At 36.7% G+C, this 20,581-nt stretch overlaps 4 protein-coding genes across 6 annotated transcripts; 3 read left to right on the top strand and 1 right to left on the bottom strand.

The window, feature by feature from the left end:
* Nucleotides 1-6,288: 6,288 nt before the first annotated feature.
* On the top strand, nt 6,289-9,352 carry LOC111302233 (ABC transporter G family member 26-like). The gene is made up of 7 exons (XM_089744347.1): nt 6,289-6,615; nt 6,705-7,469; nt 7,590-7,868; nt 7,967-8,251; nt 8,345-8,629; nt 8,753-8,860; nt 8,968-9,352. The coding sequence occupies exons 1-7, from the start codon at nt 6,391-6,393 to the stop codon at nt 9,235-9,237; spliced, it is 2,217 nt and encodes a 738-aa protein (XP_089600473.1). The 5' UTR covers nt 6,289-6,390; the 3' UTR covers nt 9,238-9,352.
* A 554-nt stretch (nt 9,353-9,906) lies between these two features.
* Nucleotides 9,907-13,013, top strand: LOC111301526 (uncharacterized). The gene is made up of 2 exons (XM_022897268.2): nt 9,907-12,038; nt 12,545-13,013. Exons 1-2 carry the CDS (start codon nt 10,173-10,175, stop codon nt 12,638-12,640), a joined length of 1,962 nt encoding a protein of 653 aa, XP_022753003.2. The 5' UTR covers nt 9,907-10,172; the 3' UTR covers nt 12,641-13,013.
* Nucleotides 13,014-13,046: 33 nt separating this feature from the next.
* On the bottom strand, nt 13,047-15,684 carry LOC111301527 (uncharacterized). 2 transcript variants are annotated; one of them, XM_022897272.2, is made up of 8 exons: nt 15,550-15,684; nt 14,951-15,117; nt 14,460-14,566; nt 14,308-14,349; nt 14,142-14,229; nt 13,796-13,877; nt 13,537-13,637; nt 13,047-13,445 (listed from the first exon to the last, which is right to left on the bottom strand). In XM_022897272.2, the coding sequence occupies exons 2-8, from the start codon at nt 15,079-15,081 to the stop codon at nt 13,322-13,324; spliced, it is 675 nt and encodes a 224-aa protein (XP_022753007.2). In that variant the 5' UTR covers nt 15,082-15,117; nt 15,550-15,684; the 3' UTR covers nt 13,047-13,321. The 2 variants fall into 2 exon arrangements, with proteins under 2 accessions (XP_022753007.2, XP_089600472.1); XM_089744346.1 differs by having other exon boundaries at nt 14,951-15,086; nt 15,550-15,641.
* Nucleotides 15,685-16,705: 1,021 nt separating this feature from the next.
* Nucleotides 16,706-19,928, top strand: LOC111302232 (E3 ubiquitin-protein ligase At1g63170-like). 2 transcript variants are annotated; one of them, XM_089744345.1, is made up of 3 exons: nt 16,706-18,137; nt 18,334-18,700; nt 18,891-19,928. In XM_089744345.1, the coding sequence occupies exons 1-3, from the start codon at nt 17,638-17,640 to the stop codon at nt 19,035-19,037; spliced, it is 1,014 nt and encodes a 337-aa protein (XP_089600471.1). In that variant the 5' UTR covers nt 16,706-17,637; the 3' UTR covers nt 19,038-19,928. The 2 variants fall into 2 exon arrangements, with proteins under 2 accessions (XP_089600471.1, XP_022753901.2); XM_022898166.2 differs by having other exon boundaries at nt 16,713-18,137; nt 18,334-18,715.
* The last annotated feature ends 653 nt before the right edge of the window (nt 19,929-20,581 follow it).

The following is a 20,581-nucleotide window of genomic DNA, read 5'->3' as shown; positions in this document are numbered from 1 at the left end:
AGGGAAAAAAAATCAAAATTTCTGTCATTGTTTACTCGTCTATACAATTTCTGAAATCTTCCATCTCTGATGGAGCATTACAGAAGAATGAAGAAAAAACAGGGTTGATTGGTGGTAAGGGTCCTTCCCTCATGTCTTCTCTTTCTACATTTTTACACAGCATCAGTAGCATTTGTTACTGTTGAATCTCCATTGACATTTTCGCTGGTTTTTGGCTTTGGTTTAAGATTTTGCATTGGAAGCTGTTTTACTTGAACTTTCATTTGACTCTTTCAAGTTAAGTGATGTGTAAACTGACATTCCACGGAGCAGCAACAGCTCCACAAAGGCTCACAAACCCTGGATCCGATTCCAATAGTAGATATCCTCCCAAAAGTATCACACAAGTTTTAAATTGTCCCAATACAACATGAAAGGTTGCAGAAGTTGCTCTACAAGAAAAATATTAGCCTGCCATTAGTTGCTTCAAAGCAAGTCCTACCAAAAAGGAAAGATTGGTGTCTGAAACTTGATTATCCATTGTTCATATATTAAATAGCAGGGTCTAGGGAAAAGTGATCAATACAGTCCAGTCCATTCACCCTAATGCCAGAGCACCACACCATTGTAAGAGAAAGCCAAGTGGAGCTGATATGAGAACTGCCCTTGACTTGTTTAGATCCCATTTGAATAATAGCACCCCTGGTGGATCCAGCCATGACATTAAGGCTACTAAGAAGAAAATTGTGATTCGGGTTGTCTTCCACATCAGTCTACATTCGGAAATTGTTTTCTCAATAGACCTTATGATTTGTTTATCTGAGAGAAGAAAATTACATACGACTTACGCAAGTGCTGTCCAGTTGGCTTCTTGCTGTAAATTAGACCAGAGAATCTTGTTTATAGCACTTGGGATTATCCATGCAATGGCCATAAATGCACCAAAAGCGTTGAACTCTAAATCTGTTACAGTGGCTACCGCTACACCTGCCGAGACAACTGCTAGAGCCAAAACCTGCAAAATGATGGATTCCATTTTATAACTCCCTGAAAAAACCAGTTAATAGGAAATAATTGAAGGGAATAATGAAGCATGTAAGGTAGTCCTTGGATGAAATTGCCTGCACCTTTTTGAAAGAAATGGTTTTCCTGAAGAGAACGAATTCTGCAAGAACAATGGTAGGAGTGACAGCAATTTTAGCCATTTGGTAGAGACCGACACTGCACATCAGCTGAATAGTGAGGAAACAGGATTAATGACAGTAATTAGTGTTTCAAAAATCTGGCAGAATCCTGGGTGCAGACCTGTTATACTTTAGGCTGTTATTGGCAAGGCCAGAGGCAAAAGCCATTATAGCCCGCTAAGAGAAGAGAGAAGAGGAAGGAGTGGTCTTAGAGGGAGGGGAAACTGGAAGCAATGACAATGCCTTGAAAAATGCTAGTAAGATCCATGCTATGGAGTAATATATTAAAGTTAGGAAGATTGGGAAATTGAATCCAACTTTCCCCATCACCTGAAAGCAAATGGGACTCGTATAAGTCCATCATTGAACATATTGTAAAGCATTAATTATGAAGTCTTAAAATAAAAGAGCGGTAGAGTTCTGGGGTTTGCTAGTGCCATGCCATCAAGAAACTATATACACACTGCTTACCATTCACATGATAGCACATATATGGAAAAAGGAGATTAAAGGAAGTAACTAATTTGTTTGTCGGTATAATCCCAACAGCAACCACGAAATTAAAGGACATCGCCACCACAGGTCCACAAAACCGTTGCTGTTGACGCTTGGCTCCTTCTGAAGTTCTAAGCTCATTGTAGAGGGAACTTCTGAGCTCTTCCAAAGCTCTACCTGGAAAAATGGAATTCTTAGAGCAAAACTCTTCCAAGAAAAATGCCCCTATGTTATTAACAGACATAATCTGTTACTTATGAATGACTAGGAAAATTGATGACATAGGAAAGAAAAAATATAAATTTTAAATTTTGCTACTTAATTTTTCCGTGTTGTAAAAGAGGAAATGTAGCAGATTTATCCTTTATCTAAAAAACAAGTTGACAAACGATGATTGATCAGAGGCTCCAATTATATGAAATAAGATTTTATTCCTGGTCCCAAATGGGAAAAGAAGATGATCTAGGAGAAAGAGCAACTTGATAAGTTGTTGAAGCAGGAAAAAGCTACCTTTGAGACCATTTAGCAGAAGTGAAACATTCACTGTTTTCCTGAACCACAGAAGTTAAATCCTCACGACCAGGAGTCGAGAAGTTCCTTATTGCAAAAGGCGAACCATTAATAAGGATATGCATCACTGAAAAGAACAGTCAACACTGAGGCTGCATAATTATTTAGGAGTAGCAGTTCAAGACAAGATAAATCACTTGGAAACTAGAACATGGGCAATTCTTTTGAGAAAGGGACCTGAAAAAAAAATTCAAATCAAAGGAACCAATAGGAGACCAAGTAAGAAAGGCAGCAGCCAGGAGGGTCCAGGTCAAATAATCATTAATCATTCCATGCATGTAAGCAAATTCCTTTGTCTTACATTACAACTCTAGCTGGCTGTCCGGATTTCTTTTACCTCCTAAATATTGCAAGGCAACCTCACAAAATATCATAGGAATTCCATTAAGAACTGGTGAAATCATTTGTGTACCAAAAGATCAGCTTGAGTTAACAGATAGAACATATATAATCAACGAAGTGAAAAATGCAAATGGTAAGCCAGAAACCAAAGAAAGAAAAAAAGCCCTCTCAATGACAGAATATCACATCACATCGAATAAAATGATGGAGATCAGTGTTAAACAATTCCACGGCATATTACCTATGGAGGCTCTCCAAAACCAGAAGAAAGGAAAACCACAAAAAGAAAAACACATTAACATTGAAACAACAACCAATTACAGGCAGAGAAAAGCATAATCATAATGCAACAAAGCAAAATCATAAACAAAACAAGAATGTGACAATGTAGTTTAAGGATTCAGACAAACCTACTGCGCCTGCATCATTGTCTTTCCTTTTTACAATCTCTCTTCCATCTGCCCCTAATAGAGAATCAAACCATCCCATTCCAACACAGAAACTGCAGCTGTTGAATCGCATATTATCAAAATGAACTAATAATAATATCTAAAATACATGGAACCCATTATCAAAAGATAGAAAAATTTCAGACGGAGGTAAACTTTTTTTAAAAAAATGATCTTGTAATAAATCAGAAGAAGATAAATGAAGATTTGAACTTTACAAAAAATAGTTTTAGATTGACATGCTAAAGTTAGCCACTGATAATTGAAAATTTAAATTATTAGGAGATGTTGCTATGAGCTTGCACCTAACTCTATAAATAACTGTAAGGGATTGAAATGATAACATCATACCACATGTCAAAACTTCTTAGTTCAAAGATCCCAGTGGTGGGTGAGTGGTGACTATAGGATCTTTCTTACATTTTTTTTTTTTTGAAAGAACCTTTATTACATGTTTTATTTTCATGATCTGATATATGGGTTCCGAAGAAGTTAAGGTAACATCATTTTTAATTTGTTTTATACAGAGAAATAGTCAATCCATGTGCATCTATGCCCATTAAGTACTCTCGGGAAATGAGTAAATAACAATCCCACGGTGTGGGAGTTCATGATAAGGAGGCAAGTCTATTGGTTTGGATGCCACATTGCAATTGTTAGTTGCAGGGTCAGAATTGTTATGGATTCCATTCATTGATCATAAATGAAAATTGTTAAAAAGTGGCTACAAGCAGCACATGATATTATAGAAAGAATTTTCTAATTAATGCATTATATATTTTTTATTTTGGTGAAAATAATGCATTAAATCATCTTAACTAGTGCCGGTTAATTAGACCCTTTATTAATGATCTTGTTTATTTTAGCTGCTCCATTGTCCAGATAATACTTATTGATGGTAGCTGATCATGTAACAGAGAGATAAATGATCTGAAAGAGGGTGATGGAAATGTTGGAGCCTCTAGGCTTTGGCAAGTAGTATCATGAATCCCCTGGATGACATGATATTATTGGAGCTGCTAACTGGCGAATGGCCGATCACTAAATAGATGTTAAGTGATGATATGCTTCCATTCCAAGAATCGAATAAATTGATGTTTCAACAAGGGAAGGTAAAAGTTTGTCTGTTCCCACTCTTTCATTCAACAACAAGGCAAGGCAAAGGGCCTATTGCATCCAAGTTTATACGTATCTCTGATTCCATATATTTGGAAAACATGCAGAAAAACATAGATATGGACGTTGTTAAATGGATTTTGACCCTAGTCTTGATTAGTAAACATAGTCTTTGACAAGGAACTATTATAAGACAAGCTAAACCAACGAAATGAACACCTATAAAACTCCTCAACAATATAAGGGGAGCATTGAAAATATGCAAGCCCAAAAGGAAATGCTCGAATCCAATCATTGTAGAAGTTACCCTTGAATGAATGTGGCCAAGGTCGATCTGTCAGCTCTCCCATTAAAACTCGGTTAATATTACCAATAATTTAGATGTGAATGGAGCATAATGGTTATGACTGGCCTGGCTGTTTTCTGACTTTCAACTTGTTTAACAAATCTATGTGAATTTGGGAAAAACTAAAGAATCATGACCAAGGGAACAATGATGGCTGCAGTTGCAATTTTTGTTTTCAAAGTTTACAGCTTTTTGTGTCTAAATTCAAAGTCAAACTCAAATATGGTTACAACCAAGTGAAGAAAAGATACTTCAGTAGAAAGAATGGATTCTAGTGGCAAGTTATAGGTTCAATTGTCTCGAAGTTGCTGCTCCAGGTACTCGTTTTCCTTCACAAATGGCGTCAAGGTAAAATTGTAGCTTGTCTATATTTAAGCTTCGGGAAGCCATGGCTGCTAGTATCTTTTCACGGTCGGTCATTTTCTCAGAGATTTGCTCAAAGCTCTATGTATGCTAGTGAGGAGGCTATAAGCCTGTTGCCGGCTGGGTCTTTCTTTGCTTCCCTGCATACATGTACAGTTCTTTTTAAGGAAAAAGTAGCATACGTCATTTAATATGATGGGAACCGCAATGACAATCGGTTCATGCCTGCAGACAATTTCATCAACAACAGCACAGGTGCAATGAAGGAGCTCCTGGATGGAATTGCTTTTTAACTGAAGCTCCATAAGATGCGTTCTAAGTCAGTGTCTCGTTTGCCACTCTTTTGTATGATCTCCTTTATCCACTCAATATAGGATCTTCTAGATGCAAATTTGGGCTGCTTCTTGAGATCTGCAGCAAGTTTCAAGTGTTCCTCCTCCTTATAACTTTAACAAGATATAAAATATAAGACAAGGCAAAGTAATTTATAGAATGTGTAAGGCTGAATCATATCACAGCCAGTAAACATTTGGGCAAAAGCTAGATCATCTCTTGTTTCACGTTTGCTGCAAACCATCGAGTCTGTAATTTTAAAGCCTGGAAAATTTTCATTAAATTTTTAGGTTTTACGTGAGATCTGTTTAGATCATTGTAATCAAATTGGAGACATCATCAAATAGCTCCAGTTTGACCAGCCAAGCATGCATAGGATTCCAGTAGAAGAGGAGAATTCTTAGAAGGGGGTAGACCCTAGCTACTGCTGGAAACAATATAGATTACACTGTCTCATCTCGCAGAAAAAAGTAATAAGAAGAAAATCCTTGAGATTTATTTATTTTTTATTTTAGTAACAACAACAATGTGCAAAATTGAAAAAGGTACTAAAATTTTTGGTTCCAATAACCTAACTTTTCCTAATTTCAGATAAGGTAAATTGCATTTCTAGCTCAATGTCTCTCTCAACTTTTGGAGTTTCCCCTCGAGCCTCTGGATTGTTTGCTTATAGACACTCTCCAACACTTTCTTTTTTTTTTTTTTAACTTTTCAAGAGGTTTCCGGAAAGCACCCCTGCATAGGAAAAAAGGACGCCATATTAAAGCTGACACTGGTGCTAGAATGCTGTTGGAACACTGGACTTCTCTTCTTTTGATTGCATATTTAAAATCTTTCTTTGCCATTAATCATGCAAGCATAATATAATAATCCATCTTTTTGTTAGTAGTATAAAACATCTAAAAATGCTGACTTTTCCCATGATATTTGCAACATTTTACTTCCTAATAGTAATCTTGATTGAATAAATTGTGTAATTAAAAAAAAGAGATTAAAAAAACCCAAAGCAATTCATATTCTTGGCATGTTCTTCTGGTTATATAGTTGGTACCATATGAGAAGTACTTCATTAAAACAAGGGCAGGCATGGAATGAAAAGTATGTGGTTTACCAGCAAAGACTCTTCCCCTCAATATATAGCCTAGCATTTGGTTCATCACAGTTGATTCACTTCACTTTTCACCCAGAGATAGACAGCTATTAGTTAAGGTTCATGCAATTGTCTCCAAATATGGAAACAAGAAAAGAGGGTGAAATTGAGGACATGCCATTGTCCCCTCCAACAATGGGGTCTATGCAGATTGCAGGAAGCAATGGTTTTGGTCACAACATTGAGTTCTTGTCCCAGCCTTACCTTAGAAATAGGTATTCTGAGATCGATATCGAGGACTACACTGTGTATGCTAATAAAGATCACCCTCTTCCAATATTTCTTAAGGTAGTTGTCAGGTTTCTTTAATTTGTTAATATTTTTGTTTGTTTTTAATATCAGTTTTAACTTTTCATGATCATGGTTTCACAATGAAGTTTGAAGATATAGAGTATAAGGTTAGACTTAGCCAAGCCGCCTCCATCAACCCAGTGAGAGCAGTGGTATCAAAGGTAGCCTCCCAACTGAACTTGGAGCAAAATAAATACAAGGAGATCCTGAAGGGTGTAGCGGGCAGCACTGGCCCTGGTGAAATCCTTGCTCTGATGGGTCCTTCTGGTAGTGGCAAAACAACCTTGTTGAAGATAATAGGCGGAAGATTGACAGATAATGTTAAAGGAAATATAACATACAATGACATTCCTTACAGTCCGACTCTGAAGCGAAGGTTAGGCCAATGTTTCAGAAGCTTTTCTTTTCTGTCATTCAATGGATTTCAAGTGTTCCTTTTTTTCAGGATAGGGTTTGTGACACAGGATGACATATTGCTCCCTCAACTAACGGTAGAAGAAACCTTAGTTTTTTCAGCATTTCTGAGACTGCCTAATGACATGAGCCTGCAACAAAAGTACGCAAAAGTAGAGCTGATTATGAAGGAGCTAGGTCTTGAAAGGTATGTACCACATAAATCGAAGATTATGATTTACCTTTTTCTAAGTGATCTGTTACATGACCACAGGTGTCGTCACACAAGAATTGGGGGAGGATTGGTCAAAGGAATATCAGGAGGAGAAAGAAAAAGAACTAGTATTGGTTATGAAATTCTTGTTGATCCTTCGTTGTTGTTGCTTGATGAACCAACTTCAGGTCTTGATTCCACCTCAGCCAATAAACTTATTCAAATTCTTCAAGGAGTTGCAAAGGTATCCTAAATTCCTAATCCCAAGTTAGTGCATTTTATCCAACATTTGACCAAAATATCTACAAAATACACGTTCCAATGTAAAAAAAAATGAGCAAAGATTGTGCTTGATGGTCTATAGGCAGGAAGAACTATTATCACAACAATTCACCAGCCATCGAGCAGAATGTTTCACATGTTTGACAAACTTCTGCTGATATCAGAAGGCGACCCTGTTTACTCTGGGAAGGCAAGAGAGTGCATGGAGTATTTTTCATCTTTGGGATTCATCCCAGAAATAGCAATGAATCCAGCTGAGTTCTTGCTCGATTTAGCAACTGGTCAAGTTAATGACATAACTCTTCCTGAAGATCTAGTGGCATCTGAAGGAACTGCTGATTCTGGCAGGGCTGTAATCAAAGTATAAAATCTTTTAAACCTTAACAAGTTACTAGGTATTTAATCTCTTTCTTTGTTTGATCGTCTCCCTCTCAAACATTTGTCTTTACATTATAATAGTATCTTCAACTCAAGTATAAAATTCATTTGGAGCCAAAAGAAAAGGAAGAGAATCTTCGAAGTGCCAAGGCACCACAGCATCTTCAACTGGCCATTCAAGTTAAGAAAGACTGGACAATAACATGGTGGGAGCAGTTCTTGATAATAATCAAGAGAACCTTTCAAGAGAGGCGGCGGGATTACTTCGATAAGCTAAGACTACTACAATCACTAGGAGTTGCAGTCTTGCTAGGTCTTCTTTGGTGGAAATCCAGTGCTGCAACTGAGGCTCAACTGAGGGATCAAGTAACATTCTGTAACCTCATTTTACATATCTTTGATCCTATTACATTATTTAGGCAATATGTGTAAATTGCTTTTCCAAAACATTTATTTTAGGTTGGTCTGCTATTCTACATCTGCATTTTCTGGACATCTTCATCACTTTTTGGAGCAGTATATGTTTTTCCTTTTGAAAAGGTCTATTTGGTGAAAGAAAGGAAAGCAGACATGTACAGATTAAGTGTATACTATGCGTGCAGCACTCTGTGTGATTTGGTGGCACATGTTTTATATCCTACATCATTCATGTTGATTGTCTACTTCATGGCTGGCTTTAAGAGAACAGTCCTTTGCTTCTTCCTGACATTGTTTTCGATTTTATTGATAGCTATTATAGGCCAAGTAAGTCAAGCAATCCAATAAATCAGACTTTTTTGCTTTAAAAATTCACATGGAAGTACAAATATGTTCTTATAGTCTTCTTGGACTAACGAAATCTCCAACTTCCCAAATGAAAAAAATTAGGGAGCAGGAGAGCTATTTGGAGCGGCAGTTTTGAGTATTAAAAGGGCTGGGATGATGGCCTCTTTGGTGTTGATGCTGTTTCTTCTCACAGGAGGTTACTATGTTCAGGTACGCTAAACTACCATTGCAATTGCTTTCAAGTCTTTATTGGAAAAGAAAAATGCAGCAATTATGATGATTTCACTAAAATATATAGAATGTTGTTTTGTTTGCAGCACATACCAAAATTTATGCAGTGGATGAAGTACTTATCCTTCATGTACTATGGCTTTAGGCTTCTGCTGAAAGTGCAATACTCTGGAGACCAGTTGTATGAATGTCAAAGCAAAGGTGGCTGCCGGACTCTGCAGAATTCACCTTCATTTGACACAGTTAACCTTGATGGTGGCTTGCAAGAAGTATGGATTTTACTAGCCATGGCACTCGGCTACCGCTTGTGTGCTTACTTTTGCCTGCGCAAGAGAATTAATGCATGTCATATTTGAGCAGATTCTGCTTTGCTGATACATGTATGTAACAAGACATTTGGAGACAGATGCTTGATATTATTACATCATCCATCTAAATCTTCTCATCAACTTACTATATATCTTTGATTAAGTTAGATAAAATAAGCACATATTTATTTAAATAAGATCCAGGAAATTCATTTTATTTATTAAAAATGGAATACTTATGATGTATGATAATCTGTAAACATGAAACATCTTTATTAAGAAATTAGTAACCCACTTTTCTTCTGTTAGTAAGCAACTTGCTGATTAAGAAATTAATAACCCACTTTCCTAACAAAGCAGAAGTTGAAGATTGGAATTTGGACACATGCAAAGGCAGGTCACAAAGTCATAACATAAGCTGTTTGGTCATTCCCTTCTATTTTATTTATAGATATAAAATAAAAATATAATAATAAAAACCTCCGTGAATGGAATTTTTGGTACGTAAAAATATAGACAGCATGTCACTATAATAATTATGTCATAATTAATCAATCAAAATTTAAAATTATATACAGATTATTAAAATATTATATGAGATTTTTTCATTGACATAATTTTTAATTTTGATTAAATAATTATAATATTATAGTAAAAAATTGTAGTTGAAATCCTAAAAAAAATATAGATACATGATACATCCCCACAAGCCCCTTCGAATCATTTGTGAAACCTAAATATAGTTGAAGCCAAAAGTCACTGACACCCTAAAAAGGAAACTGCCAGCCAATCTCTCTCTGTTTCTTCTCTTACCATTCATCAACAGAATAAAAATCCTGTTATCTATCTGTCTCTCTGTGGCTTCAGTATCAGTTCCTGATTGGAAATTTTCCTTCTCATTTATCTTTCTAAAAGAACATTCTTTGATAACTTTCCCTCTTCAGCGAAGACTTGATCTTTCTGTATACAAAACTTTCCTGGAAATGGAGTTAGTTCCATATTCAAGTCAACCAGAACCGAGAACAAGTTCCACAACTCTTCCATGGCAAGACATGTTCCGATCTGCATCAATAAGGAAGCCTTCCCCAGTACCAGGCGACAGTGACGCGCCTCCAAACCAACCACACGCGCCACCCCAGGCACCAAACTCCACCGACCCAGATCGCAGAAACAGCCTCTCAGGTGATCCCCAGGTACGGTTGGCTCTTTACATAGCCATGGCTCATGCTGGTCTTGCCTTCACCATATTCATCTTATATGGAATTTGCAAACTTTTGCAAGAGTATCTTAGGCCAATTCAGTGGGCAATCCTGTGTTCAATTCCTTTGAGAGGTATACAAGAGACCCTTGTGGGATTTTGGAGTGAACCTTTGAAACTAGGCGTCACTGAAACTGTTCTTGCTGTTCCTGTGGCTGTCTTTAAGGCTTTTATAGGTACCATTGGTGATATTAAGGATGTTTGTTTGAGAGTGTTTCTTAAAAGACCAAAATCTACTCTTTCAAGGCGGAATAGAAGTGAATTTTCAAAGTTAGTGAGGTGGTTAGTGTCTTTTGCTGTGTTTGTGATTGCCTATGAGAGAATTGGTGGTGTTGGGTCATTGGTAATAATTGTGTTGGGGTTCATGATTAGTACTAAAAATGTGAATTATACATTGTCTGCTTTTTCATCATTTAGGAGTAATAATTTCAGGAGAAGTGCAATTAGTGCGTATTTCACGCGAGGGATATTGAAAAGGTTGAATACTATTGTTGCTATTGGATTGATAATTGGTATGATTGTCGGGTTTATTGCTGGACCTACATTTTTCTCATATAAGATTGGTGTTGAGGGAAAAAATGCTGTGATTTCGGTGAAAGCTCATGTAGGAGAGAATAATTATGCTGAGAGGATTGGTGTTAAAAAATGGATGGAAGAGAATGATGTACCTGGAATGGTGGATAAGTATACTACGCAGTTTTATGAAACAGTGTCTGAGCAGATTGATAGTTTGGCAACGCAGTATAATTTGACAGAGTTTGTGACCGGAATCAAGCATTTTGTCATAACTTCAACGACTAGTTCGTCAACGCAATCAACAGCTTTGATGACCCCCTCTCCTTATACAGAGAAACTTTTGAGTTTGAGGGAAAGGGTTAGCAATCGTGAGTGGGGACAAATTTACACGGAAGTTGATGCAATTTTCAAAGAATTGATAATCACTCGTGAGGATTTGATTGAGAAGGCTAAAGGGTTTGCTGTTAAAGGGGCAGATGTTTTACAGCGGGTGCTTGCAAGTGGTGCATCTGTTTTAGGTGGAGGTGCAAAAATCATGTTCACTATTGGTAATTCCATCATCTCTGGAGCTGCTGAGGTCTTCAATTTTGTATCTCAGTTGATGATATTCTTTTGGGTTCTGTATTACCTTATCACATCAGAATCTGGTGGGGTAACAGAACAAGTGATGTCTATGATTCCAATATCAAAATCGGCTAGGGTTAGATGTGTTGAAGTTCTTGATAATGCTATTTCTGGCGTGCTTTTGGCTACAGCTGAGATTGCATTCTTTCAAGGATGTCTTACATGGCTTCTATTTAGACTGTATAAAATACACTTTGTATACACATCAACAGTGCTTGCTTTTGTCAGCCCCTTGTTGCCGATCTTTCCTCCATGGTTCGCAACAATTCCTGCGGCTATAGAGTTACTGCTGGAAAGTAGATACATACTAGCAGTGACCTTCTCTGTTATTCACATTTTGCTTATGGATTATGGTGCTTCTGAAATTCAGGAGAATATACCTGGTTACAGTGCATATCTTACAGGGCTTAGCATCATTGGTGGAATGACATTGTTCCCTTCTGCAGTTGAGGTAACTTTTACAATTGATTTCCTTGTGCTTTACCTTTCCTGATCTTTTTAACCTTCATTTACTGTTCTGTTCAAAGTTTATTCGTCCCTTCATCAAACAATACTGAAGTGACATTTCCCTCAAATGTAAACTAAATAGATAATCTAGTTGAAAAGGATCCGAGTTGCATGGGTGGTTAGGACATTTTCGATTGTGATGTCTATTATTTCCCTATGAAAAGTCTTTTTTGTTATGTAAAAGGAATTCTTCTAAGTATCTTACCTTCCTGTGTCATGAAGAAAAGAAAAAAGTGATATAATTATGAATTAGTGCCCTTTAGTGAACCCGTACTTCACTATAGCAGCAAAATGAAACTTCCAACTTCCCCATATTTTAAAGCAGCACTTTGATTTGCTGCCAAATGAAAAAATATATGATTTTGGTTGTTTTCATCTTTTCAAAACGGTTTCTAATGTAGCTCTCATGTATTTCTTGATGCATATTATTTTCTCTGTTGGCCATGGCAGGGAGCAATTATGGGACCGTTGATCACTACGGTTGTGATTGCTTTGAAAGATCTGTATGCTGAATTTGTTTTGGAAGAACCAAAGAAAAAAGACTAGAAGAAAACCATCTCCCTCAACAGGTTTGCTTCCATGTGGAGAGCTTATGTATATTAGCACTGACTGATTTCGAACAATTTACAGAAACAGGTTGATCAAAGACAATTCTTTGCCAGTCGGAACAGTTCTTCAGCTTGCAGGGTGTGTTTATTCAATTATTTATTTATTATAATATTTCTTATTTAGATTGGCACTAGGTCATTAGTTATTTTCCCTTGAGAAACAGATGGCAATTCTCATGTATCCTTTGTGTTTAGCAGTAATTTGTTCAAAAAGAAAGAAAAATTTGTACATTCTTTCCTACATTTAACCATGTAAGAACTGGTGAAAGCCAATGTTTGAGTTGAGAATATGTGTAATTCTTTTTTTTTTATCTGCTCCATGCCAATGAAAGAAACACCAAACATAATCTCCAAAGAAGAAACTATATTGATAAAAGCCCGAGTTGCTTAAGAGTACTTGTCTTTCAGTATGTCTTAACCAATTCAAGAAATACATCTATCATTGCCATATCCATTAGCATATGGCGGCAGACAGCAAACATAGGAGATTTATGTTTTACGCTGAACGTCACATTTTCCAGGAAAATTACACCATCTTCTAATCCACTACAGATACAAACTATGTTTTGAAACCGTTAAGTTTCACTTGATTCCCTAATTGCTTGGGCATTCAAGTTATTTACTTCATATATTTCAGCAGGAATTTCTTGTGGAAGTCATTCCTTATGGTATCATTAATGAAGCGCTTTTGAGCCTTGGTTCCACCACGGGCCTGGTTCTTGAAGACCACATCATCGTCCCATCTGAACCACATAAAACAACAAAATAAGGAAATAACTTAGATCATTTTGAATGCCATCTAGCAGGAAGTTTTTCATCTTTGGAGCCACTCACCTCCTCTTTACACCAAAAGATGTTGGATTATTAAGTAGTGGATTTCCACGAAGAAGCTCAGCTTCTTTGGCTTTTAGCTGTTCTTCTTGCTCTTGTTTTTCCTGCACGAACGTAAGGCATATCTATTGTTACCATGAAATGACTCAGTCGATGTATTCTACAGCTATAAAATTTACAAGAAGATATCTAACAGCATCTGAAGCTCTAGAATAATATCACAAATTAGACAATATATATCACAGGATGATATAGCATTTACCTGTCGGAGTTTCTCCTCTGCCTTCTCTTTCTTTATTCGTTCAAGCTCAGCCAAGAGAGCTTCTTCATCATCCTCGTCATCACTAAGACAAAAATTTAAGATCTGTTAGTAAATAGTAACACAGTGTACCAAAAAAGTTCCCAAACAGGAATTATTCTTTTATAGATTTCACTAACCATGCAATTATAAGTTTTTGCAATTTAGTCTTTTATTCTCACAAACCAACAATTATGTACCATATGTTAGACCATGCCTTCTAAACCATCCAAAAACCTTAAAGAATTAAATCATCAAAGTAATCAATTGTGCTAGCATAGAAAACACAGATATAAGCAAGGAGTAGAACCTTTCATTGTCACTGTTGACTTCCACATCAGAATCATCAGCATCAACACTGCGTGGAACAATTCGGTCTTCAGTCTCCCTCTTTGCCCCTACAGGTGACCTATCCAGTTAGTAAGTGCTTTTAGAGATCATTAATTTGATAATCAATAGGCAAGTTGGTAATTCACCTTCCAAAAGAAAATGGTTTCCCTTCCTACGATCTCTGTCATCTGCAACAATGTACTCGCATGATAAGAACAAAAGCATAGAAATTTTACAGCAATGTAAAAAAAAGAGAATTCATGAAATATACAAATAGTTGGTAGCATGCTTTTTTTACCATTAGAGGACTTGTCCCTTAATGAGAAATGCCTCCGTTCACGCTCTTCAAGCTCATCACGGAGGTTTCTCTTCTGCAAATCATCCTGGCTGTCCTGACCATCCTTTCTGCATTTCACGCATAAAAAACAAACAGATAAATAAACTCATTTATGATACAAGTGTCCCTTAGGAACCAAAATGCAACTCTACATGTCCAGAAGTAAGGTTTTAGATATGCAAATTCTCCAAAATCAACCCTTGTAAACACATTAGTTCACCATCCTAAAGGTGCAATGAGAACAACACCAGAATAAAAGTACATATTCAATGAGCAAACAAAAAAATAGTTTTATTTTCCAGTCAGAATCATTACCTTCTATCTACATTTACACATTCAGTTGAGCACAAAATCAAAGCTAACAAAATTACCAACCACATGTTTTAATACCCTAAAACTTATGCACAATAAACATGTATATATACATTATAAAGATGTCACAAAAGACTCACCTAGGCTTTAGAGTTGTATGGGAAGCAAGGTCCCTCGATGAGTACTTCTGAGATGGGCCGAAAATTCGAGTACCACCTTGTTCATTCCCACCTTTGGCAGGTTGCCATGTGGGTCTAGCAGCAGTTGTCATGAATTCTTCAAAAAAAATCAGCAAATAACCTTAAACCTGTCCAATTCAACATATATTCTCTTAACAATCATATCACAAAAAAAAAAAAAAAAAGAACTTTTGGATATCTCAAGAAAAAAGCTATAAGATTCAAAATTCACAACTAGAAGCAAGAAAAAAAAGAGCCAAATTACTTGAAGATTTGGTCCAATATTAAAACCAAAAGTTTATTACATCAAAAACGAAAAAGGGAAAACACCCTAACTCATCGGATAAATTGATGCATACCCAATAATGGAAAAACAAAATTTTAAAGTAAAAAACCCTACTTTTTTCATTTTTGAACTCAGTTACCATCTCAACAAACAAACAGAATAAGAAAATTTGATAAATTGAAGAAGAAAGTATAAAAGTTCCGACAACGAAAACAATTAAATCAAACTCTAAAAACATAAAAAGTAATCAGATCAAGGAAAATTAGGGTTCTACCTTACTGTGATCGTTAAACAAATTCGACTAGACGAGGGAAATCGAGAGCCCCAAGCGAAGGAGAAAGAAAAATCGGACTTTTTGGAATTTGGATATAGCAGCAATAATGAATTGGAGTCGGTGTTCGGATCTGGATAGTTGGCCCATCTTAACCATTGGTTTGGGTCTAAAATTTGAAGCCCATCTCAATTCAATTTGTGTACTTTAATTCATGGACTTCAATTGTTTACCAAACCCAACTATAATTTTCACTGTACAATAACTCAATCATTTAATTTTTATATATATATATATATAAAGGAACAAATCAATGAAACACTTGACCATGACACCTACTCAGATATGAAGGGCCTTTGGGTACAAAAGTTTACTTCCAGACCAGACAAAGACCAGCTCCAAACTCAAATTGGTTTGAAGAAAACAGGGTGGTCAAAGCTCCTTTGTCTCTTCTGGAAATAGATCATCTGCCTGCCTGTGGGCTCCCACGAATTCATTTATCATTGACATAACCAAAAGAGACATTATTAATAAACATTCAAAACTTTAATGTGCACACAATCAGTTGGAAGATCAAACAAGACACCTTGGTTTGGCAAACCATTAGTTAAACCCAACATTTTCCAAGAAACAGACCAATTCTGTCATGATAAACATCCCTGGTGGTCGGTAAAGCTTTAAGCTTTATCCATCTGTTAAGCTTACATCAATTCATCAAAAACAGATATGGCATGGCATTTTTTTTACAAAGAAAAAAAGGGTTTTGAAGGAACATACAATTGCCATGACCATCCAAGATCAACAATTCAGATAGAATACAATTGTCATGACCATCCCAATATCAACAATTCAGATTCATGCCATTTTCATGACTAAAACGAACTCACATCTCTGATAACCAAAGTAAGAGAAGTATTAGTGGAGTTTATTGCGAAATTAGTGACAAACAAAAAGTTCATGGAGTCATGATCCTTTAGCATAATACCAAATGGAAACAACTTGGTTGGATTTGGTGGCCAACTGCCCATACCAACAACCTAAAATTGTCACTACCACTGTACCCGCCATAATTCAAAATATTTTACATGAGTAAGAATATATTACAGAATCAATTATATAATAAAATCTCTTTACCACTTAACCAATTAAAGCTTTTAAGTGGGAATAACTCAAGTTAAAATATGAAGAAAACTATCTTTGCTTTTGTCCTAATTCTTTAGAAGGAAGAGAGAGAGAAAGCGGAAGGAGATTTGCAGTTGAAGAGGCAGTTGCTGTCTCAGCTGTGCTTACTTAAGATACAAAAGCCTCAGGGAAGTTAGGACAACGGTTAGCTTCCCTCCAAGTTTCCCTCTTTCTGTTCACTTGGAATCAAAGCAAAGGTCTTTTATTTTTTTTTTTCCTTTTCAGTTGATTCTTGGTCACCATCTGAGACCCAACTCCACCTTCCTGTCTCTACTACCATCTTCTCTGTTTTCTCTACTTCTCCAACCTTCTATATCTACTTTCATTTTGTTTAAATTTCTTCATTCAAAGGCCTGTCCATAAATACCAACCTGAGTTTTATGGTTTTTGTTTATGGTAGGTGCTTTTAGGGGGTGAATTCTTTGTAAAAGTGAGGTTCTTTGTTAGTTTTGTTTGATGGTAAAGCTCTTCGATTGAGGGACTATATTTACTAAGTGCCCTCCAAACAACTTGTGCTTTGTTTGGAGTACAGGTTTTGATAGTATTTAGAAGTTGGTTTGCATCTGGAAAACTATTTTTCAAGAGTCTTAATTTGGTGGGTTTGTGCCCGCTAAGGCTAAGCTAACAAACTGGCTATGGGAGCCTTAATTGTTAGGCCTGCAGATATGCAAGCTTCTCAATTCAACAGTTTGGTTACTGCCTGAACCTTGTGGTATTTGTTTCCGAACTACCTCAACAAGAATTATTATGATTGTTTTCTGCACATGGAAGTCTTGCTGATATAATTGCCAGTATGATATTTGTGGTCATCAGTTTCATAATGTTTCTGCTTAGGAATTACAAATAATTGTTAGTACCTTATAAATTCGGTTGAGTTTGCTTCCCAAAAACACAAGAAGAAAAGGAATCATGAATAGCCGTTACTCTTTTCAAACGGATTCGTTGTGTAATTCAAGCAACGTGGTTTCATTTTCATCGAATACTCCCGGAGGAGAAGATAGAGTGGCTGCAGGTACGTGGAATAGGTCTCCTCATGCTCCTTCTTCACTCTCGTTAAGAATGGCGATGAGGATATCTAGAGCAAGGTGGTTTACCTTCTCAAGGAGAGTTTTCCACTACCAAAATGGATCAAGTTCCGATCTTGGGTCCAATCCTTTCAATTCTAGCACTTGGATGATGCTGGAGTTCTTAGCTTTGGTAATTCAAATAAGCATCACAACATTCACTTTGGCTTTTTCAAATCAGGAGAGGCCTGTTTGGCCTATGAGGATATGGATTGCTAGCTATGATATTGGTTGTGTCCTTAGTTTGTTTCTTCTTTATGGCCGTTACCGTCATCTTCACATCACTCAAGGAGATGGTTTTGGCCTTTCTGACATTGAACAACAGAGGACCAATGAAGAATCAAGGTAAGCGTTTTACAGTTCCAAGTCCATCAAGATCAATTTTATTTATTACTTTTTGCATGATTGTTGGGTAAGAAAGGTTCTAAATCATATGTGGTTACTTGAAATTTGAAATGTTCCATTAATTTGAATCTGAAGACTATCAAAGGAAAATTTTAGCTTCCTTGTATGCCTATTAATTGAGATATACCATGTTCAGGAGCTCACATTTGATGAACAAATGCCGGACTTCACTAGAGCTGTTCTTTGCAATATGGTTTGTGATGGGAAACGTTTGGGTCTTTGATTCTCGCTTTGGATCCTTCCACCGAACTCCAAATCTTCATGCACTCTGTATCTCATTGCTAGCTTGGAATGCTCTCAGCTACTCTTTCCCATTTCTTTTGTTCCTACTTCTATGTTGTTGTGTACCACTTATTAGCAGCCTCCTAGGCTACAACATGAACGTGGGTTCCACTGACAGAGGAGCATCTGATGATCAGATCTCCAGGCTGCCTAGTTGGAGATATAAAGAAATCAACACCAACTTGGAGATTGACCATGATTCAGACTGCAATGCAAGCCCGGTAAATGAAGATCCAGTAAGTCATATATATAACAATTCAAGAGTCCCATGTGAACATTTAAATATATACCATAATTAATGCTCTTTTCTAGCTTTTCTTTGATCACAAGAATGGTAAAAAAAGACTCAAATTTATCTTCCAGGCTAATTGTCTTCTTATTGTTTCTTGTGGTTGACCTTGAATTTGACAGGAGTGCTGTATTTGCCTGGCCAAGTATAAAGACAAAGAAGAGGTGAGAAAGTTGCCATGTTCCCACATATTTCACCTCAAATGTGTTGATCAGTGGCTCCGAATTATTTCTTGCTGTCCTCTTTGCAAACAAGAACTGGAGAGATAAAAAGAAAGCAAGAACAAAGATGAAAAGCTCTTATTATCCCCCCTCCCCCCCCCCCCCCCCAATTTCCTCCTTGATTCACTATGGTGTGATTTATTTGTAAAATTACAAAGGTTACTTGAGTGAGTTTTGTTTTTTGTACAGTGGTGCTCACCAGTAACCAAAAATCATACACAAAACCAGACTGAATTATACTGTTTCTGAGAATATGTATTGCAGAAGAATGAAGAATTTTGCTTCCTAATGTTAGCAGAGAACCCATTACTCACAAATACCCCAAACTTCTACATAACCTTTTCAAGGCCTGCTGTAAAATAATGCATATTTAGTAGCTAATCTATTTCTCAGTTCTCATGATTCCACTCTCAAATTAAAATTTGCCACAATTCATTCATTTTGAAGATTGAAACAGGTTCCACCAATAAAACCATAACCAGTTGGCAACTAGTGATCAAAAAGCTCCTGCAATTACAATTAAACCAGTTGGAAATTGTTAGTGGTTGAAGCATGTTAGTGTGTTAGTGGTTGAAGCAACTAAGTATGGCATTTCTGCTGGAACTTTCTGACAGCAGATTAGTCTAGGTAAAATGATGGGTCTGTGCATGGTGACCCATGCTGTTAGGCCAACTACTTTTGTATTTTTGAAGCCTATAAATTAATGAAATGAAGCTCATGATCAAATGAGCCAATTTACTTCAAGTAACAGATTAGTTTCTCTTGTTTTCTGCTCTAAATCCTTCAATTGGTATCAGAGCATTCCTTAAGTTCTTAGAGGATCTGTGAGTCCCAAAAATTGAGTGAAAAGCCATCAAACACTTTCCAGCCAGCCTTTGTCAACCTTAAATGGCCTCAAGCAATTGCTCCTTACCTCCACCTCTTATTTTTTCTGGTAAAAACTACTAGATATGGGCTGTCAAAATGAAGACTTATTTGAGTGCTTTTGATTTGTGGGAAGTGATGGAAAATGAGAAGGAACCACCACAACTTCCTGCAAATCCAACAGTAACTCAAATAAAAAATTATAGTGAAGAAAAGGCAAAAAGGTACAAGGCTAAAAACTGTATTGAGTCTTCAGTTTCTGATGACATATTCATTAGAATCATGACTTGTGAAACTGCAAAACAAGCTTGGGATGTGCTCAAGGAAGAGTTTCAAGGCAGTGACAAAACAAGACAAATGCAAGTATTGAATCTTAGAAGAGAGTTTGAAGTCTTAAAGATGAAGGAGTCTGAAAATTTAAGGAGTACAATGACAGACTCATGAAGATAGTAAACAAGATTAGATTACTTGGTGAGGAGCTGTCAGACAAAAGAATTGTAGAGAAGGTTCTTGTCAGCTTACCAGAGAGGTTTGAGTAAAAAATCTCATCCCTTGAAGACTCTAAGGACCTGACCAAGATAACTCCAGCAGAATTGTTCAATGCTCTACAAGCTCAAGAGCAAAGAAGGGCTATCGGACAAGAGGATTCAACAGAAGGTGCTTTTACAGCCAAGGAGAAAGGCAAGATGCAAACAGAAAGCAAAGGCAGAAAACAAGGAGATCAAAGA

This window comes from Durio zibethinus, chromosome 15 (assembly GCF_047325235.1).
Source record: "Durio zibethinus cultivar Kanyao isolate XHJ-2024 chromosome 15, ASM4732523v1, whole genome shotgun sequence".
Classification (NCBI taxonomy): Eukaryota; Viridiplantae; Streptophyta; class Magnoliopsida; order Malvales; family Malvaceae; genus Durio; species Durio zibethinus.
This window is presented reverse-complemented; position numbering and strand designations above follow the sequence as displayed.

Coding starts and splice junctions, on each gene's coding strand:
- LOC111302233 (XM_089744347.1), top strand. CDS start 6,391: ATGCAATTGTCTCCAAATATGGAAACAAGAAAAGAGGGTGAAATTGAG. Junction 7,869..7,966: donor CTGGCAGGGCTGTAATCAAA/GTATAAAATCTT, acceptor ACATTATAATAG/TATCTTCAACTCAAGTATAA. Junction 8,861..8,967: donor CAGGAGGTTACTATGTTCAG/GTACGCTAAACT, acceptor TTTTGTTTGCAG/CACATACCAAAATTTATGCA.
- LOC111301527 (XM_022897272.2), bottom strand. CDS start 15,081: ATGACAACTGCTGCTAGACCCACATGGCAACCTGCCAAAGGTGGGAAT. Junction 14,350..14,459: donor AAGGGACAAGTCCTCTAATG/GTAAAAAAAGCA, acceptor ACATTGTTGCAG/ATGACAGAGATCGTAGGAAG. Junction 13,638..13,795: donor CAGAGGAGAAACTCCGACAG/GTAAATGCTATA, acceptor ACGTTCGTGCAG/GAAAAACAAGAGCAAGAAGA.
- LOC111302232 (XM_022898166.2), top strand. CDS start 17,638: ATGAATAGCCGTTACTCTTTTCAAACGGATTCGTTGTGTAATTCAAGC. Junction 18,138..18,333: donor AGGACCAATGAAGAATCAAG/GTAAGCGTTTTA, acceptor TACCATGTTCAG/GAGCTCACATTTGATGAACA. Junction 18,716..18,890: donor GCCCGGTAAATGAAGATCCA/GTAAGTCATATA, acceptor TGAATTTGACAG/GAGTGCTGTATTTGCCTGGC.
- LOC111301526 (XM_022897268.2), top strand. CDS start 10,173: ATGGAGTTAGTTCCATATTCAAGTCAACCAGAACCGAGAACAAGTTCC. Junction 12,039..12,544: donor TGTTCCCTTCTGCAGTTGAG/GTAACTTTTACA, acceptor TGGCCATGGCAG/GGAGCAATTATGGGACCGTT.